This window comes from Stenella coeruleoalba, assembly GCF_951394435.1.
Source record: "Stenella coeruleoalba genome assembly, chromosome: 11".
NCBI classification, from domain to species: Eukaryota; Metazoa; Chordata; class Mammalia; order Artiodactyla; family Delphinidae; genus Stenella; species Stenella coeruleoalba.
The window spans coordinates 9157576-9177678 of record NC_137157.1 but is presented as its reverse complement, the minus strand read 5'-3'; the positions used below and the strand labels follow the sequence as shown (position 1 = coordinate 9177678).

At 51.2% G+C, this 20103-nt stretch overlaps 3 protein-coding genes across 3 annotated transcripts; all 3 read left to right on the top strand.

Moving 5' to 3' along the window:
* Positions 1-220: 220 nt before the first annotated feature.
* On the top strand, positions 221-2482 carry MIURF (mitochondrial elongation factor 1 upstream open reading frame; the record flags this gene model as incomplete). The annotated part of the gene is made up of 2 exons (XM_079936281.1): positions 221-360; positions 2242-2482. Exon 2 carries the CDS (start codon positions 2270-2272, stop codon positions 2480-2482), a length of 213 nt encoding a protein of 70 aa, XP_079792407.1. The 5' UTR covers positions 221-360; positions 2242-2269.
* Positions 2483-2492: 10 nt separating this feature from the next.
* On the top strand, positions 2493-11427 carry MIEF1 (mitochondrial elongation factor 1). Its single transcript, XM_079936274.1, has 5 exons — positions 2493-2584; positions 8289-8439; positions 9347-9524; positions 9724-9986; positions 10496-11427. Exons 2-5 carry the CDS (start codon positions 8296-8298, stop codon positions 11300-11302), a joined length of 1392 nt encoding a protein of 463 aa, XP_079792400.1. The 5' UTR covers positions 2493-2584; positions 8289-8295; the 3' UTR covers positions 11303-11427.
* Positions 11428-16953: 5526 nt separating this feature from the next.
* Positions 16954-19013, top strand: ATF4 (activating transcription factor 4). The gene is made up of 3 exons (XM_079935943.1): positions 16954-17127; positions 17690-18007; positions 18098-19013. The coding sequence occupies exons 2-3, from the start codon at positions 17782-17784 to the stop codon at positions 18925-18927; spliced, it is 1056 nt and encodes a 351-aa protein (XP_079792069.1). The 5' UTR covers positions 16954-17127; positions 17690-17781; the 3' UTR covers positions 18928-19013.
* The last annotated feature ends 1090 nt before the right edge of the window (positions 19014-20103 follow it).

The following is a 20103-nucleotide window of genomic DNA, read 5'->3' as shown; positions in this document are numbered from 1 at the left end:
TCCCGCTCCTCCGCCCCCCGACTGGGCGGGGCCCGAATGGGTGGGCGGGGCCCGAATGGCCTTGGCTGGCCCGTCCTTAGGTGACGTCACGCATGGAGGCGGGACTCCGGCCTGTGGGGCGGAGCCGCGCAAGGGGCGTAGCCTGACGCGGCTCCTGGCCCCACCCCTAGAGAAGCATAGGCCTGGAAGACCGGAAGTCCTCCAGCCCCCGCCTGCCTCCAGGCTCCCTTCGGTCCCACTCCTCAGCTCCGTGCGCAAGGTCGTGTCCCGGAAGTGAAGGGGCCATGTTGGTGGGTGACCCCAGGAGAGATACCGGGCGAGAGGCGAATCCCGAGGAGTGGAAGCGTGCGCGGTCCGCAGGTGAGTGAGGGGTGGAGTGAGGGCTGGGGTCGGGGGCTCGCCACGCCTTCTCTCAGGGCCTCTGTCTGGGCGCCCCCATCCGGCCCGGGCCCGGGCTACCGGCCTGGTCGTCGGGGGTCTCGCCCCAGCCCGCCCTGGGCTTTCCCCTGGAGGCCGCCCCGGGGCTCCGCCTCAGCCTCCGGAGCCCTCCCGGGGCCCCTGAGCCGGCCTGCCCCAGCCTCGGGGTCTCTCCACCCCGGCTAGGTGCGACGCCCCGCAGGGTAGGGGGAGGACCTGGGGACCTGACGGGGCCCAGCGGTGCACTCGCCGATCGACCTTGTAGTAACAGCCCTCGCGTGACAGTCGCCTCCTACTTCATAAAGCATTTTTCCTGTTGATTTCTGGATTCATCTCCCACTCCGGGAGGCCCTTGGGGCCGAGGGGCGCTCTTCTACAGCTGAGGAAAAAGGGACGCGGACACTGGCTTTCTCGAGCTCGCGCAGCAAGTTATGAAGGCCGGAGGCTGATGGCTAGCCGACTTTGGGCCCAAAGTCCAGACCTTTTTACCAGTCAGATACCTCTTCCACTCAGTCTCAGTTCTTTATTTCATAAAGAGGGACGATGCTTTTTTCCACACAGGGACGTTGTGAGGGTTCCCTCTTTCGTTCAGCTTCTTTTTTGAGCCCTTGGTATGTGCCAGGCGGTGTGCTGGGAAAGTTTGTAAAGCACCTGGAAGTGCTGTACACATGGTAAGATCCCAGCAAATAGGAGTTATCATTACACAGGCAGTCAGAGTTGGGGTCGGGAGTGCCCCCCCCGCGCCCCTTTATAGCTGGGTGCCCCTGTGGGCAAGTTACTTCTCTCTGGGAGCGTCAGTTTCCTCCACTTAAAATGGGGATACTGACGACGCTGGGATTGTTGATGGAATGAGAAGAGTTGTCACGTGGGATCTGCTTAGCCCATGCGTGCTACATAGTAAACACTCCCTAAGCGTTAACACTTCTTGTTACGAACCTTGACTACTTCATAAATGCCTCGGTTTAAATGTGATAATGGATGACAAAGCACTTTACAGAGGGTAACTCTCTGTGATTGTGTAAGGCTTCATTGTTACAGAAGGAAGATGGTGACAGTTTATGTGTATCTAATACTTACTGAGCACTTACAAACGAGGGTAGGTAGCATTAATAATATTGACACCTGTCCCTGATAGACTGCTTAGTATATGCCGAGTGCTATTCTAGCCACGTTTACATACATTAACTCATTTAATCCTCATATAAACCATATGGAAAATACAATTTTAATCCTCATTTTACAGATGAGGAACTAAGGTAAGCCCAGAGAGGTTAAGAAACTTGCCCAAGGTAATGAATGAGCTCATAAGCGGTGGTGCCAGGATTCAAGTGTGACCGAGACCCCTCGTCTCCAACGGCTCTAGACCACCCCTTGTGGTGAACTTCAGTTACAGGTGCTTTACCAGTGATATCTCAGGCAATTCTCAAAATAACCCTATGTGGTAAGTACTGTTAGCATATGTCGTATTGACACATAGCAGTATGTAAATGTAGGTAGCATTATCTGTATTTTAAGAGTGAGGAAGCTGATGCTCAGACAGGTTATGTACTTTGCCCCAAGCTATGTGGCAGATAAGTGGCAGAGCCAAGATTCAAGCACACGCAGCCCAGCTTCCAAGCCCTGGCCTTTCAGCGTAATGGTAGTTTCCCATGAGCAGGAGGCGGTAGGCTGGGATACAGTCCCAGCCCCGCCACTAAGTCATATTGTGACCTTGGGGGGGGTCTCTAAGACCTAGATTAAGAACTACTGAATTAGATAATCTCCACAGGCCCTTCCATCATTAATTCTGATTCTAGGCTTCTCTTTCTTCCCTTCTGCGTATAGCCTGACGCCCAGCCCCTGTCAGTCCCCCATGGCCCCATGGAGCCGAGAGGCGGTGCTGAGTCTCTACCGGGCTCTGCTGCGCCAAGGCCGAGAGCTTCGCTACACTGACCGAGACTTCTACTTTGCCTCCATCCGCCGTGAGTTCCGGAAAAATCAGAAGCTAGAGGATCCTGAGGCCCGGGAGAGGCAGCTGGAAAAGGGCCTGGTATTCCTCCACAGCAAACTGGGAGGGATTATTTAGGATCCTCTCCTTTCCCCTCCCATCCTAATTCCAAGGGAAAGAGGACAAAAGTGCCTTCCATAGACACGCCTGCCTCTCTCCCACCTCCACCTCACAGATGCGGTAAGAAGCCTCAGGTAGGTAGGCCCTTGTTCCTGTAGGTTTCATTTTTTCTGTTGCAGGGGTCCAGGAGAGGGAGAACCTTTCCTTTAGTGACCAGAGTCCTTTAGTCATAAATCAATGGAGGAAATACAAACATATTAACAGCAGTATGTTCCCTTGTTAAGAACAAAAAGGCCCTGAGTTTCAGGCCCCACCAGGAGACCATTTTGTTTCATAAAACATTTTACATATGAAAATGCTAGAAAAGACATTGGTTAAAACTATTAGAGCTCAGTTCCTGGCTGCCTCATTCTTTGGTAGATTCACTTCTATTGAGGGCAAGATCATGTTTCCCCAAACATAACTAGACTCTGTTGCAACAGTCTCTAAAGCAAGCACAGTGTACAGACCTCGGAGGACGGTGCCTTCCTGACACTGCTACTGACAACTGTGGGATTTAGGGTAAATCACTAAATCTGTCTAGGCCTCCATTCCCTCATTTGTAAAATAACAGTACCTACCTCTTCAGCTTATTGCAAGAATTAAATGAGACAACTCGGGAATTCCCAGGCGGTCCAGTGGTTAGGACTCTGCGCTTTCACTGCTGAGGGCCCAGGTTCAGTCCCTGGTCTGGGTACTAAGATCCTGAGGGCCGCACAGCGCGGCCAAAAAAGAAAAAAAGAGATAATGCACACAAAGTACTTGGAATGGTTCTTGGCCAGTGGTATGTTAGTTCTGTTTAGTTCCCATGCCAGTGTGATAGTCCCACTGTAACCAAATGATTGTGTTTAATTCAGCAACTTCCCAGAGGGCCTTCTCTGGCCCTGGCATTCTGGTAGGCTCTGAGGTAGAGGTGAATGATGTGGCCCATCAAGGGACGGGTCTCGTGGAGATCGACGGGAGGTAATTCCAGGGTGAACAGCTCTGTGCTAGAGGTCAGGTAAAGAGCTTGGAGACAGGGGTGACGCCAGAACTGTGCCTTGGGGGCGGGGTGGCAGTGGAGGAATCACAGGTGGCTATAGAAAAGAGGACATTTGAGGTCTGCCTCAAGTGAGAAATAGAAGCTTGCTGGGCAGACGGGCAATAAGCAAGTGTGGAGTTGGAAACAGAGACTCACATTTTATAGTCTGGAAACCCGAGTCCAGAGTGGCTCGAGTGGTGCACCTGGAAGGCAGGTGACCAGAGTTGAGGCTGGACCAGGTCTGGAAGGACATCGAATCCCCTGTTGAGGAGGTTGTGATATCTGACAGAGGGAGACCATCAGAGCTTTGTCAGCAGGGGAATGGCGTGGATGAGGGATCGTGGCAGTGGCGGCATGGAGAATACATTGGTAGGGGATACCAGAGGCCGCGGCTCCGACCAGGTGAGCTGGAGGGACTGTGGCGGCCGGGTGGCCCGTGAGCACACTGTGCGCGGCAGCGGACTTCATCAGGCGGACGCTGGCTGCAGCAGGAGGAGAGGGGAGCGAGCGATGACCGGGAGGTGTTAGGCGTGCCAGCTGGGTGGGGGGCGCTGTCTTTAACAGAGGGAAAGCAGGAGGAGGAGGCTGACATAATGGCTTTGGGTCCTCCTCGGCCACTCAGGTTGCTGGGCAGACTGGCTTTGGGGAGTAAAGGGCCAGGTGAGAGATGATGCCCACAAGGGCCTGCCTGCCCAGGGAGAGTGGAAGTGAACACTGAAGGCTTTGTGTTCCTAGTATCTTGACTGAGTTGGGTTACAGGTGCTGCTACCACCTCCTCACTGCCCGCCCCCCCCACCCAGAAAAAAAAAAATCCATAGAATCAGTAGCTCATTCATGCAACAGATATTTGCTATGTGTCAAATACTGCTGGCCCTGAGGACACAGCAGGGAATGAGCCAAAATGCCCCTGGGAAGCGTACGGCCGAGTCCGAGTGGTCAGCAGAGAGGAGACGTGTACGAGGAGGGGCTGCAGGCTACTTGGACCCCTGTAAGCTACTCCCCAGCCCCGTGAGCTCCAGGTTCAACTCTTGGCTGCACAACTTTCTGACACGGTGACCTGGGGCCACCACTTTACCTCTGCCTCAGTTTCTTCATCTGTAAGTTGGAGGTAACAATGTGACTGATCTCTTGGGATTGTTGGAACTAAGGGAACTAATAGGTGTAAAATGCCCAGCACACGGTACACGCTCAGTATATGTTAGCTCTTCTCAAGTGTACTCAAGCCAGACGTTTAAGTCATATGCCCTTTTCAAGGAGAATAAGTTGGAATTTTCACAGTTCTGTGCTGTCATCCTAGGAAGATACAGGGCCTCCATTACTCATCATTCCCACTGTAATGGGGTGATGAGTATTTCTATTCCCACTTTTGTATCTAAGGAGACAGGTTAAACAACTTGTCTGAGATGTTCCTAGAGTTCACATTCCCCATCCTCAGCCCTGCCCACCAGGTCAGTGTTCTGCCTCCTCTTTTTTTTTTTTTCAATATTTTAACTGTTTGTAAGTGTACAGTTCAGTGGTGTTAAGAATATTCATATTGTGGGGACTTCCCTGGTGGCACAGTGGTTAAGAATCCACCTGCCAATGCAGGAACACGGGTTCGAGCCCTGGTCCGGGAAGATCCCACATGCCACAGAGCAACTAAGCCCGTGCGCCACAGCTACTGAGCCTGTGCTCTAAAGCCCGCGAGCCACAACTATTGAGACCACGTGCCACAACTGCTGAAGCCTGCGTGCCTGGAGCCCATGCTCCGCAACAAGGGAAGCCACAGCAATGAGAAGCCTGCGCACCGCAAAACAGAGTAGCCCCCGCTCGCCACAACTAGAGAAAGCTCGCGCGCAGCAACGAAGACCCAACGCAGCCAAAAATAAATTAATTAAAAACAACAAAAAAAGGATATTCATATTGTTGCACAAGAGATCTCCAGAACTTTTTCATCTTGTAAAACTGGAACTAAACGCATTAAACAACAGGGCTCCTCCAGGCCCTTCTCCTTGCCAGGCAGAGCTCCCACCTCCTGCAGGCTCCCAGGTAGTGCGGCAGAGCCTGAGTGGAGGGTAGACTGTGGTTAAGTAGTTTCAACTGGAACAGATTGAGTTCAGTTTTAGAATAGAAACTTTGATCTCCCTGTGGGAGCTGTGGGTGTTCTTTCCTCTTCCAGGCCACCAGATCTTTGACATCACCTGGTCCTTGGGTGGGGCGGGGAGTATATTGCGCTAGAGTAGAAAAGCCTTTTCCCAAGCTTGCTCAACTTCATAGTTTTGGTCTCAAGCCCAGGATAGCATCAGCTTGGGTTTCATAGGCCATTCCTGGCTCAGTCTCAGAAGGTAAGATGTAACTCACAGGACAGTCTGGATTGCTGACTGCCTTCTGGAAGCTGACCTTTTGTCCTGTGGATGGAGATCTTAAAAGACTTAATGATGGCCCACATTTGTAGAGTCCTTTTACGGTGTATAAAGTGTTCACATACGGTATTTTAGTAGATATGTTTTCCTCACTACAACCCTATGATTTAGGCCATGCAGGCATCATTCTCCCCATTACATAGCTGAGGGGTTAACTCATTTGAGGGCACCCAGCTAATTAGTCAGGGCTCAAAGGCAAGTACTCAGTCTCAAGATTTCCGACTCTAAAACACAGGCTCAGAGGGGCCGAGGGGCCAAGGAGCCAGAGAGGCTCCTTCCGGCTTCTGCGTGGAGGGAGAATGTGCCCTTCTTGCTCTGCTGCATCACATGCAAGGATCATTTAGAGCAGGGTCCCCAACCTTTTTGGCACCAGGGACCGGTTGGAAGACAATTTTTCCCCGGGCCCGGGCGGGGGCGGGGGATGATGGCTCAGGCGGTGATGGGAGCGATGGGGAGCGGCAGATGAAGCTTTTCCTCACCCACCACCCACCTCCTGCTGTGTGGCCTGGTTCCTAAGGCTGTGGACCACTACCGGCCGGGGGGTTGGGGTCCCCTAATTTAGAGGGTGGTCCTCCCTATTGTAAATACATCTCTAAAGGTTCTTTTGTTTTAAAAGCAATAAAACGGTGGTCATGGTTTTGTATCGGGAACTGTGTAATGATCACCTTTGTCCTGATTGGATTACTCTGCCTCAGATGAGTTTATGTCCCATCTCTGTCTCAGTGGCCACTGGAGGGAGGATGACTAGAGTTCTTGCCTGACCCCACCTGTAAATGCAGAGTTTAACTCTTCTCCTCAGCCTTGTTTGCTCTGCATTTGAAGTGGGAGTATACTTCATTTGGCCAAGCAGTTTCTCATTACATCCCTAAACCTGAAGCTCCTGTCGAAGGTAAAAGGTGGAGAAGAGAAAAGTGCCATGGTTGTGAACTCTAGTTGGGAAACAATAATTTTGGGATCGACAGCGACTCTTAGTTAACTCAATTGCTGGAATAAGTAGAGGCAGAAATATTTCTCTCTTGTTGACAGGGGAGGCCAGGGGCATGACATGCGACACTAGCAATATCCAGTTGTAAGGGTATTAGAAAGAATGCTACTTCGCACTGGAAGATGCACCAGTGATCTTGTCCCTCTCTGTCCTCCCGTTCTAGGTATATTGGTGAATGGTAAACAACTGTTTTTCCCTACGTGGTTCCTGGCGTACAGGACACGGGAGGTAGGAGGGGTAGCAGTGTTAAAAGCAGTGCTCAGATTTGAGCCACTTTGCCATCCTTTATCTGGGTCAGGCCCAGGGTTCTAACTGCATGGGAAGTGCGCTTACTGGGAGACCAGGGGAACTTCAGTCAGGATGACCCCGTCGTTGCCAGGGAGCAAAGGCGTGCTCGCCTCGCTCCAGCATTGTACGGAGGCCAGCCTCTTCTGCCTTGTGCCCTGATCTCAACTTAGGTGACCACATTTTTAGTTCATTTTCCAAGCACACTTGAGCAGGTGGATATTTTGTTTTCCAGTTAACAGCTGAGTCTGCAGTGACCGTTTTGTTTATTCTCAGTCTCTGTCACAGTGCCAGGCTCACCTGAGCTTCTTGTGGTGCCCCTGCACACTTGCCCCAAGAAACAAAGCATTTGTCAAGTGGGCCTGTCCACAGAGTTCTCTTCTTCTCTGGATCTTTCTCACATGTGGACTTGTAGTTTTGTCTCCGTGTGCCAGGGTATTTAGTCTGTGTTGTTGTTGTTATTATTATTTTTCGCAGGAAATACATAGAATAGGAACAGTTTGACTTGGGTGAGGGGAAACATGATACAGTAGAAAAACCGTCCTGCTAGGAGTTGAGAGGCGGCCTGAGTTTGCATATGGCTTTGTCATTCCTTCTCTCTGGGACCTCTGGCAAGTCACCTCCCTACATGTGAAGTGATGTGATGGGATTAGATGGGTCTCTAATTAATTTACACCTTCTCAGGTCTAACCTTCCATAAGCAGTGGTCAGAGGATCAAAATATGATCTGCATTGTAATGTTGGGAAGGGGTCCGGAGGGTGGTATTGCGTGGGGGCGGGGTACTTCACTCTCATACGAGAAAGGGTTGACAGTGAGCTTATTATCGCTCTCTGTAATCTCAATAGATTGGTGGGGAGGCTTTCCCATGACTAGCATGATCATTTCCTCTGCCTCGCATCCAGATACATCAAGGGACACGATACCTCCCTCCTGACCCTAGAACATGGAGTGCTAGAGGCCGGAGGATTTGGGTTCCTGGAACTCACAGAGTACCCTGAAATTGTTGGGGACTGGCCTGATGGGGGAGGGAGGAGGAGGGCTGCTTCCCAAGGTCCAAGGTGGTGATGGCTGTGTTCTGCCTTCCTTCTCAGGTGAGCAATGGCAGGCGCTGGTGAGCGCAAAAGCAAGAAGGATGATAATGGCATCGGGACGGCCATTGATTTTGTGCTCTCCAATGCCCGGCTGGTGCTGGGGGTGGGTGGAGCAGCCATGCTGGGCATTGCTACACTGGCGGTTAAGCGGGTAAGTACACTCAGCCAGGGGTTGGAGAGGTGGTGAGGCTGCCGAGTGGAGCTGACTTAGAATAAGACTTTGCTACTGCTAATGGAAATGTAACTTGGTAATTTGGCATTATTAGACGAGACCTTAAGAGGATTCAGTAAATCTGCTTCTTAGGACTCCGCCCTAAAGAAACTGTTGGAGATACAAATAAAAAGTTTATCCCAGCGAGTGAAAAATTGCAAATAATCAAAATAGCCTTCCTTGACTACCTTGTTTAAAATAGCAGGACTCCCACCACACATTTTTCCTATTTCTCCTTCCTACTTTACTTTCCTTAACACCTATATCTGCATGGTTTAGCTTGGATTATGTATTGCCTGTATCCCTCTGCTGAACTGCACACTCCACGAGGGCAGGGATTGGGTCTCTGGATTACTGCTTTATTCTGTGCACCTAGAACAGCTCCTGGCACAGAGCAGCCATTCAGTGATGTATTGTTAAATGGATCAGTGTTTGACATTACAGTACGTTCATAAAGTACAGTGTTGTATAGTTAGAAATTGTACCATAATGTTCAACACTGATTCATTTTTAGTGATATGGGGCAGTGATAAAAATGATACGTAAAAAAAATCAGTTTTCAAAAGTATATATAGAGGAGGATCCTAATTACACAAATATATATTTTCAGAAAGAAATATACCAAAATATTAACCATTATCTCTGGGTTATGACATTATGGATAAATCTGTTTCTTATTTATATCATTTAGTATTTCCTGAGATTTTCTGTGTGGAGCAAAGTATTCCATAATCTAGAATAAAACAAAGTTATTGAAAAATAGTAGCTGAACTCATTAAGGCAAAGCTGCTGGGAAGGAGGGAAACAGGAAAGAAGGTCATGTGCTGGGTCCTCTCTGCTGTTTCAGATGTATGATAGGGCAATCAGTGCCCCTACCAGCCCCACCCGCCTGAGCCATTCAGGGAAAAGGAGCTGGGAAGAACCAAACTGGATGGGCTCCCCCCGATTGCTCAACAAGGACATGAAGACAGGCCTGAGCAGGTCCCTACAGGCCCTTCCCACAGGCTCCTCGGCCTTTGACACAGGTGAGGAAGGCTGGTACCCCTTCTGGGACTGACCTCGGGGCTCTCAGTGCTACTCATGCATTCAACACATTTCTTAGGGACGTACGTGCCAGGCACCACGCTAGCCTTTTGTGCCAAGCCCGCCTCCTTTGGGGCTGAGGCAGCCGTGGATGAGCAAGCACGGGAAGAGCTCACGTGCCTCTCTCTCTTGCCTTGGCAGATACATTCTGCCCGCCCCGGCCCAAGCCATTGGCCAGGAAGGGCCAGGTAGACTTGAAGAAGTCACGACTCCGCATGTCCCTGCAGGAGAAACTTCTTACTTACTACCGGAACCGGGCGGCCATCCCTGCTGGCGAGCAGGCTCGGGCCAAGCAAGCTGCCGTGGACATATGTGCCGAGCTCCGGAGCTTCCTGCGGGCCAAGTTGCCTGACATGCCACTTCGGGACATGTACCTGAGTGGCAGCCTCTATGATGACCTGCAGGTAAGCAGGGGGTTCTTACGAAGGGCAGGGTTGTACTGACCAGGATGCTTCTCAGTAGGGCTGTTGGTACAGGCTTGCCAGAAAGGTTAGTCCTACTGCGTCTGAATTCCACATACTGTGGTAGCATTTGGAGATCCCTGCCTTTAACGTTTTTTGTTTTTTAGTCATACTCACAACTTCTAGGAAGCTGTCAGAGGCCTCCTCCTTCCTATATTCTTGTCCCTATCTTTCCTTTCTGGCTTTCCTTTGAGCCGTCAAGGCCTGGGGGATGTCATGTGTACTTCTGTGTCCAGAGGCAACGTGGTGTGTGGAATGAGCACGGGCGCCAGTGTCCGACTGACCTGGGTTGAAATCCACACTCTGAATTGATATGGTCACGTGGAAGAATTCTTAGTTCCCCTTTTTGTTGGGGGGGGGGGATATAAGATGGTGGGACCCGTGTTTGGGGAAACTTGGCTCTTGAGCTCAAGATTAAATCCCTCAAAACCTTTTTAATTCTTCTCCACCAGGTGGTGACAGCCGACCACATCCAACTCATCGTGCCCCTTGTGCTGGAGCAGAACCTGTGGTCGTGTATCCCCGGAGAGGACACCATCATGAACGTCCCCGGCTTCTTCCTGGTTCGCCGGGAGAACCCAGAGTACTTTCCTCGTGGTAGTAGTTACTGGGACCGCTGTGTAGTAGGGGGCTACCTCTCTCCAAAGACAGTGGCAGACACGTTCGAAAAGGTGGTGGCTGGCTCCATCAACTGGCCGGCCATTGGGTCCCTCTTGGACTATGTGATTCGACCGGCCCCACCCCCGGAGGCTCTGACTCTGGAAGTGCAGTATGAGCGCGACAGGCATCTCGTCATTGACTTCCTGCCGTCGGTGACCCTTGGTGACACTGTCTTGGTGGCCAAACCACACCGGCTAGCCCAGTATGACAACCTGTGGCGGCTGAGCCTGCGTCCTGCCGAGACGGCGCGCTTGCGGGCTCTGGACCAGGCCGACTCTGGCTGCCGCTCTCTGTGCCTCAAGATCCTCAAGGCCGTGTGCAAGTCCACCCCGGCCCTGGGTCACCTCACTGCCAGCCAGCTCACCAACGTCATCCTCCACGTGGCCCAGGAGGAGGCTGACTGGTCTCCCGACGTGCTGGCTGACCGATTCCTGCAGGCCTTGCGGGGACTCATCAGCTACTTGGAGGCCGGAGTTCTGCCCAGTGCCCTAAACCCCAAGGTGAACTTATTTGCAGAGCTTACCCCTGAGGAAATAGACGAATTGGGATACACTCTCTATTGCTCACTGTCTGAGCCAGAGGTGCTGCTGCAGACGTAGGGCAGGTGAAGGCAGGTGTCGAGCGGTCAGGCCCTGGATTCTCTGTTAGAAACACTTGGTTCCATAGTTGATGCCTCACGGGGTCCCTAGGTGCCTCCCGTCTTTGCTGGTCATCGCCCTGGGCATTTCATGCTGATTAGAAAGGTATCCCTCTCTCCTCTTTAATCACCAACCATTTCTATTTTTGTTACCAAACACTGTGCTCCCTACTTTTCCCCTCCCCCTTGCTCCAGGCTAGTTTTTCTTGGAATGAATTGAGAAGGTGGAGCAGTGGCCTGAGCTGTGGAGACCACTTGGTGTTTTGCATTTCGGCACAGGTCTGCTGTGTCTGCCCTGCCACCTGCCCCTTTTCAGTGTCTTCTTTTTCCACCTGTTCACACCTGTTTTGCTTTTTTTTCTGGACATCTGCCTAATCAAGATGCTGCCTTGTAGTTGACTGTCACTGAAGTTATGATTGCATGTTTCAAACTGAACTCTGCAGAGAGCGCCCAGACAGTATTTAGGGTTTCTAGGGGTAAAGCTGGTGGAAAAGCTGGCCTTTGACCCAGGTTCCTGGAAAAGAAGTCCATCCCCCCCCCACCAACCTCTTGACCAGCTCATATCCGGAAGTGCTAAGAAGGTCTCTCATGGGAGCACTGTTGTTGCCGCACACGGGAGCGAGGGCTCAAGATAAACTGGATGCGTAGTTATTCGGAGACTGTGTTTCTTAGTGGCCATCAGTGAGAGAGTAGAGTGGGGGAGCCTGGAGGTGGTGGAGAGGGTCTGCGTGCCTGATGTCTGTGCCTCATCTGTGGCTGGTCCAGCCCGGCACCACTGCGTGCGGGAGTCAGACAAAGACTGGGAGGGAAGGGGCTGTTGTTTGCTCCTTCCCCACCTTCTTGCCAATTAGGACAAGGCCTTCAAGGACACAGTCTTAGTGCTAGAGGTTCAGCTAGACAGGCGGCTGAACGTCAGTGACCATGTTTCTCCCACGTCAGGCCCTGCCTTTCTAGGATGTTGCCTTAGAGGAAGAACGGGCCCAGCAGCCAGCCCTCCGCTCCCCAGTGTCTGTCACAGGAACGTGATGGGGGTGTTTGCTGAGCTCTCCAGGCACCTCCAGAGGCCAGAGGGCAGGCACATATGCACAGACCTCTTCCCCCTGTCCTGTCTCTCACCCAGCACCTGGGAAACCGGTGCTACCTAGGAAGAGAGCGTATGGCTAAAACACATCTGAGAGGGAGGTGGGTACTTGCCACGTTCCTTCTTGTTTCCCGCTGCTAGAGTTGCACTATTTATTGCAATGTAAAAAGTATCCTGAGAGTGGGGAGGAAAGTTTAATATACAATGTCAGTGCATCTTCTTGTTCTGTGTTTATTTTTTCCTGTTTGTGCCAAGAGGCTGATGATAATTCTGTTTCTGATCTGCCCATCCAGTATTTTGTTCTCCTCCCATCAAATCCTATTATTATTTTTATTCTTACTACCTCTCCATCAGTGAGATTCTGGTGAAGCTCTCTGCAGCTGTCTCATTCCTTCCCAATGACCGCGACATGAAATGACTCTTTAAATAGCATTGAAACCTTAGCTTCCCTTTGAATTTAAGGTAGAGCTTCTTGTCCCCTTTTTTGTCCTGGATTAGGAGGTTGAGAACTAGGGTTAACCTTGGCTATATTTGGAGACTCTTCCTGCCTCTTCTCTCATATACATGCGAAGCTTCCCTAAAATGGTTCAGTTGTTTCATTTGTGTGAAGACATTGAGAGAGAATGAAAAATAGCAAGCCCAGAGCCCTGAGAGAGTCTCCATCCTGGCTGTTCATCACAATCAACTTGGAGTTTATGAAACACTCCATATGCCTGAGTGCTCCCCTGGGGGATTGGTGTCGAGGATGTCCACAGAGGGTGGAGCCTGGCACTGACGGTTCCATTGCGCCCATTTGGTGTCACTGGAAGGAAGGGAGAGGGGAGGGCTGAATGTGTTGGAAAAGCATGGGTTTGTCTTCATTCAGATAAAGGATTTGGTTTTCCCAATGTGAATATTATAAAACCTATAATTTTCCCAAGCTGGAGTCTGACCAAATTCCATATAAAACATTGGAAGGAGAGCTCAAAAAAGAAAAGATTTTAAAGATCAAATCCCAAATTATCAAAGCCAAGTGTAATGGTGATTTGAGTTTATCTCCTCTTAAAGAGCATCTTTCTAAGGGCAGCTCTGTCTCTTACCTATGTTTCACAAAACCAAAAACCATAACTGCCATTTCACAAGCAAGAACCTCTTAGAAGTCCTCAGAACTAGAAGCGGTGGGAATCCTTGGCTCAGGTCCTGGTGGGTTTGCTGACTGAGATGGGGCAAGTCTCATCGTAATACCTGGACGACAGTCCAGTGCTTTGAGATTCTTGGTTAGAGGAGGGGAATACCCCCCACCCCAACACACACACATTTTTTTTTTTTTTAATCTTTGGGGAAATATGTAGGGCCTTTTCCTGCTTTTCTGCCTTTCTACTCAGTAACTCCCACGTTTGCCTGAAGTAACAGCATCTGCTCCTACTTCTCCATCTGGAAGTTTTTTTGCACCATCTAGGTTAGCAAAGCACATAGTTAGCCTAATGCTTGAAGAAAGACTCATCATCTTGAAAACCCAATCAATTCCAAAGTGTATTTTGCTTTTCCCTGTTGCCCCTTCCTAAAACGTGAGTTCAGGACAACAGTATTTTTCTTTATATGCTTGGTTGTGACTTTTCTTTTCAAATAAAAAAATAATTGAAGCTCATGTTTGGAAAAACTGTTGTGAGGCCTACAGTCTTTCCTCCTAGGCTCAGCCCTTGGTGGTCCTGTTCACACTCCAGATTAGCTGATTTTGCCCCTTTCTACTCCACTCAAGTTGAGAGCTCAAATGGTTTTGACAAGGAATCAGCTTCAGGATCAAAAGGTCCTGGAGAGGAGCCGGGGGGCCTGGGATCCCTGCATGTGTCCAGAGGCTCTGCTCTCATAGGATTTGTGAGAACCCTGCTCTTCGTGCTGAAGCTCAAGGCCAAGGAGGACTTAGGACTAGAGCTGTGAGCTGTAGCCCTTGTAGATACGCTTAGCTGATTCTAAGCGGCCAAAATACCAGGGATGTGAGTTCTGGGGTTAACTGCATATAGCGTGGTGTTTACCTTTTCATTCTGATCACGTTATGCTCTCTGTGCTTGGCCCCTGAGGCCAAGTCCACAACCTGCCTTCCAGTCTCTTGCTTGCCCTTCAATAAGCAGTTGATGTGTTTAGCTGATAGATTTGGAATCAGTCACCAGTCTTTCTGTCCTGTCTTGGCTAGGTCCATATAGAAGCAGCTTAGCCCTGAGACCCAGAAAACTACTGTCCTTTTTCTCCTTGAGGGAGGAAATAAAGCTGGGGAACATGCTGTCCTTCCACAGCATGGGAAGAAGAAAATTAAAGTCTCCTTTCCAACAGCTTTGACTTGTGTGTGTGGTATGAAACATTTTCCTACAGGAGTGGGACTGGTTCTCCATTTGCAGCTAGGAGAACCTTTGAAGTGCCTGATCTGGGTCACCATAATAGAAAGGATGGGACAAGGTGCCACTGGAGTCATTCTCCCACCCCTCTGCAGTGTCAGCCTGGGGCAGCATTACTTTTAATTCTCGGCCATCTGCATGGTCATCTGACAGCGAAAGGAGGACATGCCCCGAGGGTCCTTTTTAAGATTTGAGTAGTAGCTCAGGGATTCTTACTGCCTTTGCACTGAAAGACAAAGCAAAGTCTTTCTTTGCTTTATATATATCTAGATACTCGTGATTCCCCAAGGGGAGAAAAAAACCACATCAAGCATCCAGTATGCTTTGCATATACCAGTTGTTTATAGTTGTTGATTTCAGTTAATAGTCCTCTGAGGAAGCAGGATGATGTAATGAAGATGGGGAGGGGGCCTTGGGAGGTGTGTCAGAGACCTGAGTTCTAATAATAGTAGTAATAGCAACCATTTATCCAGCACTTATCAGATACCAGGCGCTAAGCTCAGTGCCTCTTATATTATCTTCATTCTAAGTGCAAGGATACTCACCATTAGCTTCATTTTACAGCTCAGGAAACTGAGACTCAGCGAGGATAAGTCACTCAACCAAAATGTCTCCGCTAATAAATGGAAGAGCCAAGTTTGCGGGGTTTGCCCCTAAAATCTCTTCTAACTCCTACCCCATACTGCCTTCACTGGGCAAGACCCTTCATCCCTTTAGTCCTCAGTTTACCATTGTAAAATTGTTGGGCTAGACTGAATCAAGTCAATGAATGGTCAGTAATGTAGGACAGTCCTTCCCAAATTTTTGACATCAGTCCTCAGAAATAATATTTGTAGGGCTTACTGAAAGGAATGGAAGCAGAAACTCAAGGTTTCCGCCCCCGCAGTGTCTGACGAGAGGGCTGGAGGGTGGGGGAGGGCTTTCTTGTTGCTCTTAACAGTTCCCCAGTAGAGAGAGCAAGTTGTTGGCCTGACCTGGACTGCGGCCTCCGAATACGCAAACTCCGGCAATTGGGCATTAGGAGGACTTGCTGGGAAGCGGTTATGCCTGGGAGTTGTACAGCGTTGGGAGCTAATTGAAACTACCCTAGAGTGAGAGAGAGCAGCTGAATAAAATCTCTCTTTCTTCTTAGAGGAACTGAAACTACATGAACTGAAAGAAGTTCCCCTGTGATAGGCTGCATTCTTCAATAAAATAGCAAACATATTTTAGCTAAACGGATATGTAAAAATACGATAGACTATAGGATTACGCATTTCCCCGACTCGCCTTTGATGGTAGGTGCGCATAGATCGGGTGATCTCGACTGAGGTCATCAGCCTCCCCTTTCAACTACTGAAGGGCTTGCACGTCCTCAGTATTTTGCAAGTGTTTGTGTGTGAAAACGCACACGAAATGACATTTCCTTTTGCCTAGTTTCATCTTTGGGCCTGAACCTGGTCGCTACTTTGGCGCTTCACTGAGGACGGCAGGAAAGGACTGCAAGGGGCGGGGCCTAACGCCACTATCTGGGACGCACTGGGCCCGGGCTGCCCGGGGCAATCCTGACCGGCTGCGGGTGGGCAGGGCTGAGGAAGCCACTGCAAAGCGCCGTCACAGAGAAAACTGGAGAAACCGCAGAACCAGACGGAGGGAACCGTCGGCCGCTCCGCCCCTTCCCGCGCAGATCAGCGGCCTGAGCCAATAGAAACTCGAGATATATATGACTCACCATGTCTGACCAATCATCTTGATGCGCGCTCTCCTCCAGCATATCGCGCGAGAACTAGGAGACCTCGTACTTCACAGTAAAAACCTTTCTTGGGATGAAAGACTTCTCTCTCCGCCCTTCGGACTAACGGCGGAAATGAGTGTGGCGAATCCCTCCGCGCTCCCCGGCGGCGGACGGGAGTGACCCTTTCATCTTAAAATCCTTGTAAAGTAGTGCGTCTTTTTCTTGAGGCCGTAAATAAAAACAATTCATTCTCTCTTCACAGCTACGCCCTAGACTTAAAAGTCGGAGATTGGAAACGATAGGGCCGTCGAATAGATGGCAATGCGTGGGTGGGAGGCGCGAGTCACGTGACCGCGGCGGAAGGATATGGTCTGTGATGCGTCCTCACAGGGAGCAGAGTTTATAAAGGCCCCGAGCTCGGCGTCTCGCCGCCATTTTTTCTCCTTCTGTCTGTATATGTGATTTCTCCGTGCGAGTGCGTGCCTTCTTTTCTCCGCTCCCGTAGCGTCCGCGGCCACCATGGCGTATTAGAGGCAGCAGTGCCTGCGGCAGCATTGGCTTTTGCAGCGGCGGCAGCAGCACCAGGCTCTGCAGCGGCACCCCCCAGCGGCTTAAGCCATGGCGTAAGTACTGGGCCTGCGCTGCTCTGGCCGTGCACCCCTGGGTCGGTGAGGGGTTTCTGCCTGCTTGGGAGCGGCCGGCGGCTGGGCGGCTTCGCGGAGGCGGGAGTGGTTTTACGAGCGCCCATAACGCGTGGCCCCTGCTTGGGTGTCCCCAAAACTCCGGCGCCCTTGGGTCGGGAGCCCCCGGCAGCCCCGGCCCCCCGAATCCGCCGGCTTCCACCTGGTGCCCCGCGAAACGTGGCAGCAGCCAAGATGGCGGCGTGGTAGGGCGGCGGCGGCCGCCGCGTGAGTCACGGGGGGCGTGGGCGGGGCCGGGCGTCCAGAGGCGGATTTGGACGTGCGGGTGGGGCGGCTTCCTGTTCTGGCCGGTGGGGGAACGGCCGGGCGTCCATTTTGTGCAGCCTGAGGGACGCGGCGGTGACGCGATGGCCCTGGGGCCACGTGGTACCGATTCTCAACACCGAATGGAGTTCTATTTTGGCCATCTTGCCTCATGGATGAAAAGATGAAATTCTCAGGCCAGCTGATCTTTAATGGGACTTGGTTTCTGATTTGTCTTCAGGCTTTTCAAGGCATTCAGCAGCAGCGTTGCTGTAACCGACAAAGACACCTTCGAGTTAAGCACATTCCTCGATTCCACCAAAACCTCGCGACATGGCCGAGAAGAGCTTCCTGAGCAGCGAGGTGTTGGTGGTGGACTTCATGTCCCCCTTCGACCAGTCGGGTTTGGGGGCTGAAGAGAGCCTGGGTCTCCTAGATGACTACCTGGAGGTGGCCAAGCACTTCAAACCTCATGGGTTCTCTGGCGACAAGGCTAAGGCGGGCTTCTCCGAATGGCTGGCTATGGATGGGTTGGTCAGTGCCTCAGATAACGGCAAGGGTGAGTGGGCTGCTTTTATCTGCTGGTGGGATCTGGTGATAGTCCTGTACGTTTGACTCACTGGTTCCAACTCTCTTTAATTTTTTGCAGAGGATGCGTTCTCTGGGACAGATTGGATGGTGGAGAAAATGGATCTGAAGGAGTTTGATTTTAATGCTCTGTTGGGTATAGATGATCTGGAAACCATGCCAGATGAGCTTTTGGCCTCGTTGGATGACACGTGTGATCTCTTTGACCCCCTACTCCAGGAGGCTACTAAGGAGCCCCCCCAGCTTGTGAACCCAATAGGCCATCTTCCAGAAAGTTTGCCAACAACTGACCAGGGTGCCCCTTTCACTTTCTTGCAGCCTCTTCCCCTCTCCCCAGGGGCCCTGTTCTCCACTCCAGATCATTCTTTTACTTTAGAGCTATGCAGTGAAGTGATGTCTGAAGAAGATAGGAAGCCAGACTCCACTGCTTACCTTATGCTGGTCCCTCCGTGCGTAAAGGAAGAGGATGCCCCCTCAGATAATGATAGTGGCATCTGTATGAGCCCTGACTCCTATCTGGGCTCTCCCCAGCATAGCCCCCCTACCTCCAGGGGTTCTCCAAATAGAAGCCTGCTATCTCCAGGTGCCCCTGGTGGCTCTGCCCGCCCCAAGCCCTATGACCCTCCTGGAGAGAAGATGATAGCAGCGAAAGTAAAGGGTGAGAAACTAGATAAGAAACTGAAGAAAATGGAGCAGAACAAGACAGCAGCCACTAGGTACCGCCAGAAGAAGAGGGCAGAGCAGGAGGCCCTCACTGGTGAATGTAAAGAGCTAGAAAAGAAGAATGAGGCTCTGAAAGAGAAGGCAGATTCCTTGGCCAAGGAGATCCAGTATCTGAAAGATTTAATAGAAGAGGTCCGCAAGGCAAGGGGGAAGAAGAGGACCCCCTAGCTGTAGGGTAGTCAGGAGGGTGTGTGTTTGTACATAGGCTAGTGCTGAAGCTGTGTGTTTTAATAAATTATTTTGTAGTGAAAGTACTTCCGCAGACTGCTGCGTCTGGTTTCTTGCCTCTGGTAGAGAGCCCAGTCAATCCCCAGAAGCACCAGTTTGCTTTGGGGTTGGCTATCGGGACTTGGAATTTAAGCCCAGAGTGAGATTTTTTTTTTCCTGACACTGTTGGGCTGTATGTCAGGGTCACTGATGACCAGTTGGACCCCTGAGACAGAGTTGGGCTAGATACCCCCCCCCAGTAGGTGGCTCGGTGATTTCCCCAGAACCAAAAACTGTTTGACTCGATGTTAAGCACCCTTGGGTGCGAGTGAGGCTGGGGAATTTTAGTAAGGAGCAGGGTGGCAGAGAAGTGGAGCCTGGGCTCCCCCTGTTCCCGCATGATTGTTGCTTTGTGCCAACAGTAAGTACCCAGATAAGGCCCCACAGTCTGAGCTGGGCACAAGGGGATTCGGTTTCACTGATAGGCTGCTGCAGTTCCGTAGAGGCCTTCCCAGAAGGGTCTATTCAGGGAAAGACGGCTTCTCGGTTCTTGCTGGAACAAACGGAAGAGCAGGGCCGAAAGGCTGGCTGCTTCCCTGGCTGGCACCTTCGGCGAGCTGGAAGGCCTGCCATCCCTGATGTCGGGATGAAAGGGCCCTGCAGTCCTGGCTGGTAACTTATTTTATTGCAAGATAAGGGAGATGTCATCTTTTGTTGAGTACAAGAGTCTGAGCCCAGCCGGCGCAGGTTTCTTCTCTCCTTGGGTCCTTTAGGGCCTGCTGAGGGAGGACCATCTTTCCATTGTGAAAGACAGTGTAGAAGAGTGGCTGGGATGAGGGTGATGCAAATGGGGCACCAGGCACACAGGTCCTACGGTAGAGGGCGTTTGGAGGAGTTGTGGAGCCTATTTGAACCCAGGGTTATGGGTGTTTGCCTGTTTTGCCTCCTGTGGTGGGGCTGATACTTCTCTCACCTGCTTCCTGATGCCTAACAGGGTAATGTGGGAGAAGTAATGGTGGTGGCCCGGATGGGAATGCTTCCCCAAGGCACCAAGGGAGGTGTCACATGTGGACCTTGGACCTGGTGATCGAGGTCTTAACTGCCCTGAGCTGGGCTTCGAAGGACAGGGCAAGTTGT